This window comes from Malania oleifera, chromosome 9 (genome assembly GCF_029873635.1).
Source record: "Malania oleifera isolate guangnan ecotype guangnan chromosome 9, ASM2987363v1, whole genome shotgun sequence".
Classification (NCBI taxonomy): domain Eukaryota; kingdom Viridiplantae; phylum Streptophyta; class Magnoliopsida; order Santalales; family Ximeniaceae; genus Malania; species Malania oleifera.
This window is the reverse complement of record NC_080425.1, coordinates 71,487,671-71,505,316: the sequence shown is the minus strand read 5'-3', so window position 1 is coordinate 71,505,316 and position 17,646 is coordinate 71,487,671. Positions and strand designations below refer to the sequence as shown.

The 17,646-nt window shown below is 38.8% G+C and overlaps 1 protein-coding gene across 1 annotated transcript; it reads left to right on the top strand.

The window, feature by feature from the left end:
* The first annotated feature begins 360 nt into the window (after positions 1-360).
* Positions 361-5,428, top strand: LOC131163930 (protein HOTHEAD). The gene is made up of 6 exons (XM_058120764.1): positions 361-550; positions 629-789; positions 2,465-3,106; positions 3,992-4,383; positions 4,478-5,043; positions 5,120-5,428. Exons 2-6 carry the CDS (start codon positions 693-695, stop codon positions 5,175-5,177), a joined length of 1,755 nt encoding a protein of 584 aa, XP_057976747.1. The 5' UTR covers positions 361-550; positions 629-692; the 3' UTR covers positions 5,178-5,428.
* The last annotated feature ends 12,218 nt before the right edge of the window (positions 5,429-17,646 follow it).

Here is a 17,646-nt window from a genome sequence, read left to right as displayed (position 1 = left end):
GGATGTGCACGTGGCCAGTCGGCCAGCCCATTTCATTGGCCCACGTGGCAACTCCAATGCCATAATTAATTTAAACTCTCAATACAATTAGGTGCAGGTATACGTCAGACATCAATGCCCAACCGCCCTATTTATCCTATCACGTAGACTTAATTACCAGCAGATGCAGGCATTCCCGATTTACCATTTCAGCTTATCTGCATGATCTGCTAAATCTCCCTCTTTGGGTCTCCCCATCAGACTTTTGTGTGATTTCGACTGACAACCCACTCATTCTCTCTCTCTCTCTCTCTCTCTCTTTCTCACACACACACACATTTTTTCTTTATTTATTTTCTTGGGCCTTTAAATTCGGCTGGGTTTGGTGGTTGCATGTATTCATATGGGTCATCACATTTCCTGCATGCATTTTCTTGAATCTTTGTGTTGTGTGTATTTGGTCATTCGTAGGTGAGCTTCGGAGGGTTTTGTCGCCGACAATGTTTAGGAGAAATCTTTGTGCATGCCAACCACAATTCGTGCAGTGATGAGATAGGTGGTGTGTCGATCTGTAAGTTTATTATATAAGGTGGATTGTTGCGGTGTTGGTTTTGTAGGCTTATATATGTAACAAGTTCTGCGTATGCAGCTTCATCTTAAAGCGAGTTTTGAAGATTACAGGTTTTAAAAGTTAAGTTTGATATTTATATATAATGGGTGGTCATCTCATTGGGTGGTGGAGATTGATTGCTGCTGCTACTCTATCTGGAATTCTCTTCTTTCATGGCTCAATTTGCTCCTCGGAAAAAGGTAATACTATACCGCATCTTCCAAGCCTTTGCTGTTTCACTAACGAGGAACTGTGAAATGATTGAAAACTAAAAGTGTAAGTTATTACTACATGTTTGGTTTGCCATATGATTGAAATGAAGTATAATGAAAATTTAAACAATCATGACAAAATTACGTGATAAATTTGATTCTATTATATCCTATTCCATTCTATTTTCATTTATAAAATGTACAGTTATATCATTTGATCTCACAAACAGCTTCCATATAAGTCTTTTGGTGTTTCATTTTAAGTTTTTGAAGCTTGATGACATAATTGTCACTCAATTTTTTCTGTTCTTTTGTTAAATTTTTTTTTTTCCTGCAAATATCAGCCCCCAAGCAAGTTGGGAAAACTCAAGCTCTCAGATGCCGGGGAACTAAACTTAGAACCCCTTTAAGCATAGTCCTCCCTTACCACTGAGCTCACCCTGCCGAGTTAATAAACAAGTGGATAATGAATAAATACTTATACCCTATTTGGATCAAGTTAGGATTTTGTTTGAGTAGAGGAAGGAAAAAAAAAAAAGTCATGTTTTCTATCTATATGAAATCGTATTAAAAATGGAAATTTGTTCCCGTATAATTAAAAATTTATATTAATTAAATGTTCATAATGTGTAAAATCAAAATTTTATTCATTAACTTTCTATATATATATATTTTATATTTTTATTTTCACTTTTCTTTGAAAAAAATATGAAAAAATAGATTCCTTCATATTATTCTTCCCTTTTCATTATTTTTTTTTTCAAACTCTACATAGGACTTTAATTTAAAGAAAAGTTTTAAGTGTATCAATCGTAATTTTCTTTTTTGTTTTTGCCAAAGTATCTACTGGCTAATGTAACAACTATTCTTTAAATTCAGCCCCTTTTCTTCAAATATCTGAAATTTATAAATGGGAAATACTTCTTGTTAGAGCAATATTTTTTCCGAATGTTATTATTTTAAAAGGTAACTTGATGAAAACTTTACTCTAACTCACTCTTTGCCTATTAAAAAACTAGTAGACCCCAAAATACTCCATATTTGAAAAAAAATAAAAGAAAAAGTAGAAAAAACATATGTCTCAATCAATCCATATTCACTTATAAAACCATCCTTATACATTAATTTGGAACCTCCAAGCTTATCAATTAAATTTTTGAAAAGTCGACTTGTTGCAATCGAGTGCCCTTTGGGGGATGTCAATGTAAGGTAAGATATAATACGACAAATCAATAATCGATCGAATCCTCACTATAATCATTCTTATACAAAATATCATCTATTAATTGAAAAATACTTCCCATCACGAGCCTGTGACATTACCAAGCCAACTGGGTAACAAAGAAATTTAAGGACACACGGGTTCATGTAGCTCTACTCTCCTGTTGCCACGTGGACCTAATATTCACAACTGCGATTTAGTGAGTACAATAAATATGTAAATATAATTATTCGTCCTCTTCAATTTGACAAATAATGTTTGGGTATTGTTTGTTATATCAAAACAGTTGCCTGCAAAACTAGAGTGCAGTGTTAATCATGGAAGCAGGAAATTAATAACAGTGAGGAATAAAAGTAAATTTTATTTTATTTTTTCGAGTGGTACAAGAGCAGGTTTTGTTTTCTTAGCACATAACTTAAACTGCTAATTCTGTATCTACAGCTCCAAATTACAGCTTCGTCCAGCAGGCAACCTCCGCCCCGTCCGTGTCATTCTACGACTACATCATCGTGGGAGGCGGCACCGCCGGCTGCCCTTTAGCCGCCACCCTCTCCCAAAACTACACCGTTTTGCTCCTGGAGCGCGGCGGCTCCCCTTACGGTAACCCCAACATCACCAACTTGGGTTCCTTCGGCGCGGCGCTCTCCGACCTGTCGCCGGCCTCCCCCTCGCAGCGGTTCGTGTCGGAGGACGGCGTCATAAACGCGCGCGCGAGGGTGTTGGGCGGCGGCAGCTGCCTGAACGCCGGGTTCTACACCCGCGCCGCCTCGGACTACGTGAGGGCGGTAGGGTGGGACGGGCGGCTGGCAAACGAGTCGTACCGGTGGGTGGAGGAGGTGGTGGCATTCCAGCCGCCGATGCGGCAGTGGCAGACGGCGGTGAGGGACGGGCTGGTGGAGGCGGGGATTTTGCCTTACAATGGTTTCACGTACGATCACATGTATGGGACTAAGGTTGGAGGAAGCATCTTCGATCCTGATGGGCATAGACACACGGCTGCTGATTTATTGCAGTATGCAAATCCCACCGGCCTCACTGTGCTTCTGCATGCCTCTGTTCATAAGATTTTGTTCAAAATAAGAGGTATGGGTTATTAATTGCGGAAGATTGATGTATATTCATTGCTTAATTAATTAACTAATTAATATATGACAATCAGTACTATTAATTCCAACTCAATTCCACGGTAAATCATTGTTTAATTATGAAAATAATTATATGACCCAGGGCCAGTTCTTACTCTTGCACTAGACACCATGCTCCTACTCAAACTCAAACTTCATGGCCAAACAATAGTTTTAAATTCATGATCTAAAATTTCTTTGAAAATTATAAATTCATGACTGGTTATAAAATATTTAATATTTTAAAAATAACTTTTATAAAATATATCATTAAAAAATATTTTTATTTGAAATGGAAATGATAGATAATCTTATTCCAGTGTTATAAATTGAGTGAACATGAATTGTAACACTTTTGACGGATGAATATCGTGCTTACAAGATAAAATTTGAGAGATTACAGATAAAGAAATTAAAGGTCTCCCAAAAACAATACTAACAACTAATCAAAATAGGATTTCAAATCAAAACAAAACTAAATAAGAAACAAATATAAACAGGCCTATCAAAAAAAAAAAAAAAAAAATGAAAAAAAAAAAAAGAAATCTAAACTTACCAAATAAAAAATCGAAAGGTTAAACTAATAACGAAAGAAAGTGAGATCCAACCTATCAATCCAAAAGATACTTTCAAGAAAACAGTAACTATTTCCCATTTGTCATTTTTTAGAGGGAGAATCAGTCATACTTTTATCTTCCCAATATTTATTGATATGACCATCAAGCTCACTTCTTCTACTTATTCAACCACTTTCCACGTCTACTTACTATAAGCCACATCTTATTTTGTGCCGATATGCCAACAACCACATGTTAGGCCGATCTTAATTAATTCATGAGTGCAGGCCAACCAAGGCCCATAGCTCATGGCGTCATCTTCCGAGACGCATCAGGGGCCAAGCACAAGGCCTACCTAAAGGATGGGCCCAAGAATGAGGTCATAGTCTCAGCAGGTGCACTGGGCAGCCCACAGCTCCTCATGTTAAGTGGAGTGGGCCCAGAAGCCCACCTTAAGGCCAACAACATCAGCCTGGTCTTGGACCAGCCCATGGTGGGCCAGGGCATGTCCGACAACGCCATGAACGCCGTTTATGTCCCGTCTCCGATCCCTGTCGAGGTCTCCCTCATCCAGGTCGTCGGCATCACCCGCTTAGGCACCTACATCGAAGCCGCCAGCGGCGAAAACTTCGCCGGCGGCTCCGCCCCTCAACGGGACTTCGGAATGTTCTCGCCTAAGGTATTAATAAACCAAACCAAACTGAACCGAGCCAAACGGGTCGGATATTGATTGAATCTATTTGCGCCAAATAATTGGTTACCCTTGCTTGCAGATCGGGCAGCTCGCGACAGTGCCGCCGAAGCAGAGGACCCCGGAAGCCATAGCCAAGGCGGTGGAGACCATGAACAGTCTTCAGGAACAAGCTTTCAGGGGCGGATTCCTCCTGGAGAAGATTATGGGCCCAATATCCACCGGCCATCTGGAGCTCCGGACCCGAAACCCGAACGACAACCCTTCGGTGACCTTCAACTACTTCCAGCAGCCGGAGGACCTAGGGCGGTGCGTGGCGGGGATAAAGACCATCGAGAGGATAATAGAGTCGAAGGCCTTCGCACCATTTAAATACGAATATGTATCGATACAGGCACTGCTCAACATGACGGCGAATTTTCCGGTGAACATGTTGCCGAGGCACGACAACAGTTCGACGTCGCTGGAACAGTTCTGCAAGGACACGGTGATGACCATATGGCACTACCACGGAGGATGTCGGGTCGGGTCGGTGGTGGATCCGGATTACAGGGTCCTGGGCATTGATTCGCTCCGGGTGATCGACGGATCGACCTTTAATTACTCACCCGGAACCAATCCGCAAGCCACTGTTATGATGCTGGGGAGGTAACCAATTTAAGTTAGCAATTATGATTTTATTTTTCTAATTAATTAATGGGTATTGTGATTCAATGTGGCGCAGGTACATGGGAGTAAGGATGTTGAGCGAGAGACTAGCAGGTGATGGATCAGAAAAGTAGATCATGATGATCACTTGAGTTTTTGTGCGCATCAACTAATATATTTTTATGGACTTGACCTGAATTGTGCAAATTAATTTCGAAGCAAATTCTTGTAAGGGATGGAGTGAATACCTAAACCCATGTTTACAATAATAATTGTGCATGATCTTCTTGTGCCATCATAGCTTGTGAAAAAGTTAAGGACAAACTAGTAATAAAAGTTTGTGGAGTTTTTTTTTTTTTTTTTAATAACAATATTAAAAACATAACTGTGCGATTGTTGATGAATAATTTATAAACATATGTTATATTGAAATACACTTTTAGTAAGTTGGTAAAGTTGCAAACTTAACAAAAGTTGGTTTCTATAGAATGCATTTTATTTTTACCAAGAAACAATACCAACTTTTGGAAAATCATTTATGAAGATAAAATCGACAATCCAAGAGGGTTTCTATATAATGCATGGTCTGACGCGGGGATTCATGCAACATTTATGTAGGTATACAGACTTTTGCAAAGTAAGTTTATAAAAACAAAATCGACTATTTAAAAATCGATTTCTGTAGAATGCATGACTTTAGGTAGTCCTCCATATAGATTTACATTGTCAACTTTGGTGCAATCCCAAGAGGAGAGTGAATTAGAGATTTAAAAAATTTCTTCCCTACGTTCAACTAATTCAGCAATAATATTACACAACTTAGGGTCTTTCTAAAATAGACTTAATTTTCCTAGCAAGTATGTATGCAAATATTTAAAACAATTAAAACATTTACAGTAATTCAAGTACTAGGATACATGTGCAGAATTGAAAGTGCGAAAATTAAACAGAGAGTCAACACAAAATATGTTATCGGGATTCGGCCAAAACTGCCTACGTCCCTGCTTTGGTTGACAAGTACAATGATTCTACTAAGGCTCACTTCACGGGTGGAGCAGCACCGTTTATAACACCTTACCAGGATGGTGCACATAACTTTTCTAATTGGGTCAAAGCCATTCCGAGACTTTTCACCAGGCAAGTCTCCTTCTTCAGGCCCACGCTTGGAATACAATCAATGAATATGAATTTTTGCGTACAAATTTAAGTGCTTCTACACAAGCAGATATGTACCACAGTATAATCCAGATAAATATGCACTCACAGATGATAGTTTTTATGCTCAGTGCCAATGAAGTGTGCTAACACTCAATCTGATGTCAATATACAATCAAGTCTTAGAGTGTATTTTCAAATACTCTTTGAAACAATATATCAATATTAATCAATCACAACTAGGGTTGCAAAGAATTCCCACAATAGTATTCAAAATATTCCAAAAATAATTTTCTCAAAATATTAGCTTACGAGATATTTGAAAAAATAAGCTTGTGAAAATAATTTTAACACAGTCAAAAACACAAACTTAATGATCTTGCAATAATAATGTAAAGACTCACTAGTTACAAGTGTAGACACCCTATTTTTGCTCGAACCAAATATAATAAAGGGTTATTATTATTATTATTATTATTATTATTATTATTATTATTATTATTATTATTATTATTATTATTATTATTATGTTAGGGTCTAAGGAAAAGCTTATAAAAGGCTCTTTGGGGTGCAATGCTAAAAGAGGGGGGGGGGGGGGGGGGGGGGGGGGAGGGGGGGGGGGCTCTTTTCCATCTCTCTCTCAGTTTTCTTCCTCTCCAAGTCGCGGAAGCAGCAGTAGCACCAACCCCGTTTCTCCTCCCACACGTAGCATTGCTGCTGCTGCTCCGTTCTTTCTACTCCTACCAGCCCCTCTACGACCATCTCCACGCTCATCTCTTCTCCCCCTCTCCCATTCCATCCCATAGCAAAAATAGCCAAGCCCAACCTCCATCTCCAATTAACTCCACCCAGCCACCCTCGCGATACCCACGGCTTGTAATTCCCATCTCTGATCAGACCTCACCACTCTCTCAGGGTCTCCCAATTCTCCCTGCAGATCTAGCCACGCCAGCACCTCATCTTTGGAATCTTCTTCGTTCGCAAACACCGCCATCATCATTGCCATCGCAACTTCCTCACCTCAGACACGACCTCACGTGACCTAGCTCCTGCGTCACCCTTCACGGTGTCAGAGTAGGCATGGCTGAAAACTCACTTTTCATTTATAATATTGTATTGATGTATACAGTGTATTTATACAAGGATAGGAATCAAAAAGGCTGTTACACAGTTGAGGATAAAGACAAAAAAGGAGAGAAGTTCCCCTACGGTTACAGAAGGGAATATGAGTTTGTTACAAGGATGTGCAAGTATTGTTATGAGCAGTGCTGATACGCCCCCTCGAGTCCAATGGTGTACCACGAACATTGATACTCGATCGAAGTCGGAAAAATGTGTCAGAGACTAGGGGCTTGGTGAAGATATCGGCAAATTGATCCTTAGAGCTCAGAAAGGAGATTTTCAGAGATTGAGCTATTAAACAGTCACGGACAAAGTGAAAATCGATGTCCATGTGTTTTGTCCGAGAGTGGAAGATTGGGTTGGCAGCAAGGTAGGTGGCTCCAATGTTATCACACCATAAAGGGGGGGGGGGGGCGAGAGGAATTTGAAGTTCACGGAGAACTATTTGTAGCCAGATTGTTTCAGTAGCAGCAACGACAATGGAGTTGTATTCAGCCTCTGTGCTTGAACGAGCAATAGTTTTCTGCTTTTTGGAGCTCCAAGAGATTAGGTGTTTGCCAAGAAAAATACAATAACCGTCAGTTGATTTTCTGTCATCAGGACATCCTTCCCAATCGGCATCAGAGTAAGTGTGAATGGTTAAGAAGGATGTTGAGGAGAAGAAAATGCCATGATTAATAGTGCACTGGAGATAGCACAGAATTGTTTTTACAGCACTCCAGTGAGAAGCTTTGGGATTGTGCATAAATTGACAAACCTTGTTTACAGAGAAACTGATGTCTGACTGGGTGTGGGATAAGTACTGAAGTGCGCCAACAGTGCTTCTGAAGAGTGTTGGATCGTCAAAGGGGGGTGAGTCAGAGGAGGACAATTTTGAAGAAGCGGCCATGGGTGAGGAGACGTATTTGGCAGTGGACATATGACTGCGATGGAGCAAGTCCTTGATGTATTTACCTTGAGTGAGCAGCACACCATCGTCTAGATAAGAAACCTCCAAGCTTAGAAAGTAGGACAACCGACCAAGGTCTTTGATAGGAAATGCATGACTGAGGGTAGCAATTAAGGATTCTGTGGCAGTGTCATGTGACGAGGTGATAACAATGTCATTGACATACATGGGCAGGTAGATTTTGATATTATCATTGGTGAGGAAGAACAAAGACGGGTTAGCCCTGGAAAGTAGTGAAGTCAAAAGCGAGAAGCCACGAACTCAGTTGAGCAAACCATGCCCTTGGGACCTATTTAAGGCCATACAGAGCCTTGTTCAACTTGCAAATGTAGTGCAGATGGACAAGATCAATGAACCCTTGAGGTTGTTGCATGAAGACAGTTTCGGTCAAATCACCATGAAGAAAGGCCTTTTGAATGTCAATTTGGCGCAAAGACCAGTGCTGAGCAACAGTGAGTGAGAGGATCAGCCAGATTGTGGGAGCTTTGACGACAGGGCTGAAAGTGTCATGGTAGTCAATGCCCTCTTGTTGATGGAAACCTTTGGCGACCAGGCGAGCTTTCCAGCGGTGAATGGAGCCGTCAGAGTTGTATTTTTTCCAATAAATCCATCTGTAACCAAGAATGTTAGAAGAGGGGTTAGGGGGAACTAAGGTCCAAGTGTTTTTTTTGAAGCAGAGCATTGTATTCTTCATCCATGGCGGAACACCATGCGGGAAACTTGGAAGCAGCGGAGAAGCTGAGGGAGCATCGGGAGATATGACTTTAGTGGTGAGGCAGTGATGAGGGGGGTATGGAATTGTTCCATCAGTGAAGATATGTGGCCGAGAGGAAGACGTATGGGAGCGGGTGATGATATGGGATTTGGGAGGAAGTAGGTCGTGCTAGGTAGGGTGCGGTGGGTGGGGGGAGGGGGGATCAAGGATGGGAGATGTGTGAGAGAAAGGGGGGGACACGGGGGAGGGAGGGGGAGTTGGTAGGAGAGGTGAATGGGTCGGGTCAGGAGAGGGAAGGGGGGAGGGACCTGGGTCGAGAATTGAGGGAGGGAAGAAAGGTAGGTGGGCAACAGGTGAGGTGGCAGGGGCAGGAGTGGACTGGGTCGAGACGTGGGCTAGGGGAAAAGAGTGTTCATTGAATAAGACATTTCTAGAAATATAAAGCCTATTTGAGGAGAGGTCCAAGCATCTATAGCCTTTGTGGGATGGGCTATAGCCCAGAAAAAGGCAGGGTTTGGAAAAAAAATGCATTTTGTGATTGTTATAGGCCCGAAGGTTAGGCCAGCATTCACATCCAAAAACTTTGAGGAATTTGTAGTCTGGGTCTTTTTTAAAGACAAGGGAGTAGGGGGATTTGTTGTTTAAGGTAGGTGAGGGAAGACGGTTTATTAGATAAACGGTGGTATCGAAAGCATCGGCCCAAAATTTGTATGATAGTTTTGCATGCGCCAATAAGGCCAGACTTATTTTAACAATGTGTTTGTGTTTGCGCTCCATACGACCATTTTGTTGATGGGTGTGTGGGCATGAGAATTGGTGTGTGATGCCAAGGGAGCGACATAGGGGAGTAAGGGATTTAAATTTGCCACCACAATCAATCTTAATGGAGATTAATTTGGAGCCAAATAATCTTTCAACATAAGGAACAAAGGTGGTGAAAACATGGAAAACATCAGATTTATTTTTAATGGGAAAGAACCAACAAAAACGAGTGCATTGATCTACAATGGATAGGTAGAATCTGAAGCCAGTCCTAGATAGACAAGGGGCGGGGCCCTAAACATCCGCACAAATGAGTTGAAGGGGTTTTGAGACCTGATACTGATTAGGAGAGAAAGGGTGCTGATGACTCTTGGCGAGAGGGCAGGCCGAGCAGAAGAAGGACGAGTCTGAGCGATTGTAGGGTAAGTGATGCTGATGAAGGATGCGAGACACCATGCGAAGGGAGGGGTGACCGACGGTGATGCCATTGAGCAGGGGAGGTCCTTTCGCCGACATGGGTGGAGGGAGAAGACGAGAATGCTGACGAAGGTGGAAACATGTTGAGGCCATCAATATTGGGACCGGTGAGGAGGATCTTCCCGGTCAGTTTGTCCTTCACAGAGAAAAAAGAAGAGTGAAATTCAAAAAAATAGTTGTTATCAGAACAAAATTTACAAACAGAGACAAGATTTTTTGTAATGGACGGAACATGAAGTAAGTTGTTTAATGTGAAGGAGGAAGAGGAAGTGAGGAAGTTAGAGTCACTGATGTGTTGAATGGAGAGAGGATTGCCATCACCTACGCGAACTTGATCACCGTCGGTATAGGGATGGGAGGACAAATTAAGATTGTCAAAGGAGTTTGTGATGTGGTGGGTTGCTGCGGAGTCAGGGTACTAGGAGGTGTCAGGGAGAGAAGGGGATGGCGTAAAGGTGTTTGTGAAGTTGGCTGTAGTGAGTTTACTAGTGACAATATGAGAGAAGGATGATGTGGGAGTAGTAGAAGGAGAAGCAGTAGCTGGGGTGTCAGCCATTTTGATGACTGCTGTTCGCTAGCTCTGATACCATGTCAGAGTAGGCATGGCTGAAAACTCACTTTTCATTTATAATATTGTATTGATGTATACAGTGTATTTATACAAAGAGAGGAATCAAAAAGGCTGTTTCACAATTGAGGATAAAGACAAAAAAGGAGAGAAGTTCCCCTATGGTTATAGAGGGGAATATGAGTTTGTTACAAGGATGTGCAAGTATTGTTATGAGCAGTACTGATAATGCAACGCTTAATAGTCACTCTCTGTTCGCAGCTCCAGCACCACCGCAACCCAACTCCGGTGAGCTTCTCTGCAAGTTGAACACTTACACACACTCACACACACAACAAACACGACCCACTGCACACACAGCCATTTAGTACACACACACAGTTTAAACCCACTTCACCCACACACACACATACACACACACTGAGCATGCATAGGTATATATATTTATTCATTTTGGTTTTATTTGAGTTTCAAAATTTTAATTTTTTTAACTTTATGTGCTGTGCCTATTGAATGATTGAGTTTATATATATATATATATATATATATATATATATATATATGTATGTATGTATGTATGTATATATATATATATATATGTATGTATGTATGTATGTATGTATGTATGTATCTAATGTTAATTTTTTTTTATTACAGGATTTTCTTTCTTTTTATGATAATACTTATATATATATATAACGTCAATTCATTGCAGGAGTTTTTTTTTTTTTAGAATAATCTTTATTTAGGTGCTATATATATACATATCTGACGTTAATTTGTTTTTTTTATTGCAAGTTTCTTTTTTTCTTCAATCAGTGATAATATTTATTCAGCTTTTTATTTTTAGGGTATTTACTATGCATTTTAAATGATGAATATATATTAGGATACAATATTTAACAGTAGATGTCGAGTAAATATTAGTCATACTCATGGTTATATTTATTTAGGGTGTTTGTTATTATGACATATGTTTAATGTTTAACATTTATACGTTTAGGGATATATATTAATTTTGGTGACCATACTGAATAGGTATATATTATTTTTAGAAATAACTTGTTTCCATAATTTTACCATTTCCTTGCCTTCTCATTGGTGTCCCTATTTTAGCCCTAAGTTTGATTTATTTCTTTAGTTAACGATTTACAAATGTGTGTGTTGTGCATATCCTTAATTGTATGTTAATATTAAATGTAACTATTATATTATATATTACCTTTATTACTATTATTAATAATATTATTATTATTACTATTAATATTCCTACTACTATTATTATTATTATTATTTACTATGAACCTTATTATTATTCCATTTTGAAGTATACGCATATTTAATTGCGGTACTTTTAGTATTTATATTAAATTATTATTATTTTAGTATTATGATTATTTTTGATTTTTATCCCTATGATTTCAAAAAGGGGTACGAGCTTTCAGGTTTCACGTACCTTTAGTTCTGAGGGAATATATATTATGTATATTTTTGTGATTAATTTTTTTGCTCGTATATTTTATAAATTCACAAAAGGAGTAACATAAAAGGGTTTTCAAATTTACTTTGGGATAATTTCATAATTAATTAGGTATCGTTCGTAAGAATGGGCACGTAGGGGGTGCTCGTACCTTCCCTTCGCGTAATCGAAATCTCGATCCCGGTTTTGGTAACGCAGACCGATTCTACCCTTAATTGGTTAGTAATCAAGTGTTCTAACCATACTAAAAGGTTAGTGGCGACTCCATTCCTATTTTTCTCCGAAAATTTAAACATATGAATTTTTATTTCGCCGACCTCAAGGCACCAGCAGTCCGGGACGTCGCGACAGCTTGACGACTCCGCTGAGGACACTGTAGAGAGTCGAGCCAACAATTATTTAGAAATTATTCCGAGTTCAAATTTAATAAATCTTTTAGTTGATCCTTATTTTGTGAACATTAATTGTAAATATTTTATTTCCAAATTTTTTTTAAATAAGCATAGTAATTGCAAAAATTTTATTTCCAAATTTCTTTTTAAGTGCAAATATTTTCTTTCCAATTTTTTTTATAAGAATATTAATTGTAAATATTTTATTTCCAAAATTTTTAAATAAGCATAGTAATTGCAAATATTTTATTTCCAAAATTTTTAGATAAGCATATTAATTGCAAATATTTTCTTTCCAAAATTTTTAGATAAGCATAGTAATTGCAAATAATTTATTTTCAAAATTTTTTTTAGATAAGTATAGTAATTGCAAATATTTTATTCTCAAATTTTTGAAATAAGCAAATTTTAATTGCAAATATTTTGTTTCCAAATTTTTTAAATAAAGCATTTTATTTGTACATATTTTGTTTTAAAATTTTAACTGCAAATTTTTTTGTTTTCAAATCTTTTTTATAAATTGCAAATATTTTGTTTCCAAATTTTTAGAATAAGCGTGTTAATTGTAAATATCTTGTTTTCATATTTTGAATAAGTTTGTGATTGATTATAAACACTTTATTTCCTTTGTTGTTTGAATAAACATGTGATTAATTGTGAATATTTTGTTTCCCTTGTTATTGAATAAGCATGTGATTACTTGTGAATATCTTGTTTGAATAAGCATGTAATAAAGGTGGGAGTAGCGGGATTAGGTTAAACTTGGATTCACACACTTCCACGTGCTCTGTACTTGGGCTTTACTTGTTAGGGTTAGATAGGGGTGTAATAGCATTTGTCCCTTCGTAGCTTAAACTTGATGGGACCCGCGAACCACCCCGCTCAATGCGAGTTTTGTTCGGACCCCTATGAGGGAAGATGAAATTTCAAATTGGAGACCTGTATTTATAGGGAATAAAGTCTACCCACACGTACTCGTCTATAGTTTTCCCTAATTAGGATAGAGCCATAAAGAAACCCTGTAAAATAGGTGTATCTACCGTGGGTTGGGATAGAAGTCACATCCTTCTTCACATTATGTAATCGAGTCTTTTGTATATATGTTTTTAGATACTTTGTAATATGTCTTGTATTTTGCATCCATTCAAGCATCTATACCACTTAGCCAATATTCTGGAAAAGTCCAATAATGAGACCATGGTCCATCCTTTCAAAAAAATAAAACACTTGGCCTAAACATTTTAAAAGATGGGTCAGTCCAATCCTTTTCAAATAACTCGGACTCAACTCTTTTTAAAAAATAACTCTAGGCCCAACCTTTCTCTAAACAAAAAAATCTAGCCCAGGCCTGATTTTCAAAAAGGGCCAAACCTATATTTCGAAAGGGGGCTTCGACCCTATTACTTAAAAATCCAAGCCAACATTTTTAAAACAATCCAATCCCAACTCTCTTTAAACTCGGTCCTTGTCCCATCTTAAAATAGCTTGAAGCCCATATTTTGAAACACCCGAGGTCCAAATGCACATCAAAGTCCACAAGCCTGGGTTGAACCAACCCAATGGGTTGACTCGCTTGAGTTAATTCCAAACCCAGATCATAACCTGATCCTTCGTAGGATCTAAGGTACATGGACCATCATTAAGGAAAGGAATGGTTGAGGGAGGAATTGAATTGAATCAGTGGTCCATCAATGGTCGGCTTAATCATGAAACCTTTCATTAGTCGATAGGAATTTTTCTAGAATTCTGGCAAAGTAGTTATTTAGGTTACATCGCATTCATGCACTTCATGTATAATTTCACACATAGCCATGCATGATAGGCTGCATGCATGTTCATATCTCTGTTTGTATGTATGTTTGCACTAGTTACATCCATGCATAAACACCCATTGCATCCCATGGTCATGCATTAAATACTCACGCATTCATGCATTGTATAATCATACATTCGTGGTTCTAAAAAAGGAAGTTTTGATCTGTAGCTCTCTTAAGGAAAGAAGCTGCTTGAGTAATCAAAAGCAATATCGAGACCACTACGCACCCGTACAACATCAGGAGAAAGGCAAGAGAAATGAGTGAACAACTTGAAAACAGAGTTATGGGTCTGAAACAGGGACAAGAGGAAATAAATGATGAAATAAGTAAGGTTCTACAGCTACCAATGAACAAAGGAAAAGCAATACAGGTTGATCCTGAGACAGACGCGGACCCTGCTCATCCTCCAGGGTTCACCCCAGTTCATGGACAAACATCTGCTCCACCACCTATCGTCATGGAGGGTCCAATGCCAAATATCTCTCCATTCAGCCCTACTATGCCAGCACAGGGGTTCCCAATGGTAGGAACTCCCCCATTAGTAGCTTCTGATATGGGGATAAACAGATCTAAGGCCGAGCATCACTGTGACGTATTTGAAGAGCACTTGAAAGAAATGGAAGGGTTTAATACTTTTTACTCTGTTAATCCTAATGATCTTTGCCTAGTGCCAAAGGTCACCCTGTAGCCAAAATTCAAGATGCTGGACTTTAGAAAAGTTTGACGGAACCCGGTGTCCTTGAACCCACTTAGTGATGTATTGTTAAGTGATGGTAGCTTACTCAGATAACGAAAAGCTAATGATGCACTTCTTTCAAAGAAGTTTAACCGAGTCTCCTATCCATTGGTACATGCAGCAAGATAAGGCCCGGGTCTGCAGTGGAAGGACTTGGCCAATGCTTTTGTCACTCACTATCGCCATGTGATGGAGATGGCACCTGATCGAATGACTTTGCAAGAAATGGAGAAGAAATCCACTGAAACATTCAAAAATTATACTTATAGGTGGAGGGATATGACGATCTAGGTGGACCCCCCAATGAGTGACAGAGAGGTCATCTCTTTGTTTGTGAGCACACTAAAAGACCCCTATCGCATGCATCTTCAGGGAGCAACTCCACACAATTTCATGGATATTGTGGCTGTAGGAGGGAGAATTGAAGTCAACATCAAGGCGGGTCTAGTTAGGGATGGTGGCACAAAAACTGGTCCGGGTAAAAATTGGACTAGTAGGAAGGAGGAAGAGGCACAAATGATCTAGGGGTAGTTTCATTGGAAGAATCAATACACAAGATGTGGGAACCAATAACCAAAGAGAAATTTTGTTTTTGAACCTACGGTAAATCAAAAGGTGCATATGGGCATGTGACCCCAATTGATGACTCCTAGGCTTATGTCAACTCCTCAAAATCAGCAAGCACAAGACAAGAACATACCAAGAAACTTCTGAAGGGTGGACCTCATTCCCATGACATATGCCAAACTATTTCCTTAACTGCGGGAAAGAGGAATGGTATTTGCAATCCTTGGGATGCCCGTTACGAACCTTCCTCTGCAGTGGTATGATCCCGAGGCCCGTTGTGAGTACCATGCTAACTCTACTAGCTATACTATTGACCGATGTTGGGCCTTTAAGCATAAAGTGCAATCATTAAGAGATGCGGGGTGGTTAGCTTTTGACGACAAGCAACCAGAAGTCTAGGGGAATCCTCTGCCCAACCACGGGGAAGGAAGTGGTTAACATATCTAGAAGATTCTTGAATCACTGGTTTTACTCGTCGACCACAGAGGCTAAAATACTAGATTAGAAAGCTTTTGATTATCCAATCCCCTTCATATGATGTTTTTATTTTCCTTTTGTATTCAATTGATGCCTTTGTCTCACAAAATTTTCTTTCATCAATAAAATGAATTATGCATTTCATTATATCACTTGCATCATAAGTTCAATTGCCAAAATTTGTTTGCTTGTGTTTTATGCAAGAATAGGGAAAACAACAATACCAGTACTCATAAGCTTGAAACTGATGTTAATTTTGAAAATTCAAGCCAAGAGGTGGAAGTAGAGGAAGATGAAATAATTGTCCTCGTCCTCTGAATTTAGATTGTCGTGAAGAAATATTATACTCTCGAAGGAATTCAATGAAGCGGCTGTGCTGTTCCAACAATTTCATGGCAGTTCATTTCTCATGTTTTGATCGAATGATAGATGACAATCTTTGGCCGATCAGTTTTCCCATAAAAGGAACCAAACAATGATCTACCATTTATTAACCAAGTTGAGCTTGAACGCTAAAACCATTTTTTTTTCTTAAAAGTCAGTTCACCAAAAATTTAACCTGGGTTCAGGGTCCCTAGCATGTGACAAGTCATTTGAGACAATGATCATTTCTAAAAGGATGGCAGACCATTTTTTCCGCTACCAGAAGAAGTTCAAAAGAAAAATAAGTCCCTTACTAGCCTTTTTGAGCCTAAAAAATTTAATTCTTGATTAACCCGTCAAAGGATCACACCCCACACTGGGGCAGTTTTAAAAAGGTTAATCCCAAATGGAGTCCAAATCAAAATGGAGTTAAGATTCTGTCATCAAAGGAAAAGCAAAATGAGCAGTAAAAGCAGAAGAAACAAAAGAAAAAAGGAGAAAAAGAAGGAAAAATAAAGAAAGAAACAAGGGACATACTTCATATGTGATCTTTGGCCAATTTACCCTCGATAAGATTGATAATTTTGAGCCTTATTTAAACCTTTTCTTCTTTAACTTATACCCCCAAGCTTACATTACGGTCCAAATGAAAGTTTTGACCATATTGATATATATTTTTGTCTCTAAATGAATTGTCAGACTCAATGTTGAGTCTGAACTACGTAATGACCTAATCTTGAAAAGGTACGTAGGCAACTTGTTCAAATGACAAGTTTAGTCAATATCTTGCAAGTGCCTCAACTCAAACTAGGGGCATAAAACATCATTATGAAATGGAATTTTTGAACCTTAGTTTCCCTTTTATTATGAAAACCTGTATCCCTAAGCCTACGTTTCGTCCTGAGTCTTAAAGACCATCTTGAGATCAAAACATAGGCCGAACTTGATTAAACTAAAGGCAACAGCTAAATGAGAGATTTTTAGTGGTTTCAAAACAGAATAAGACAAAAAAGGATAAGTGAC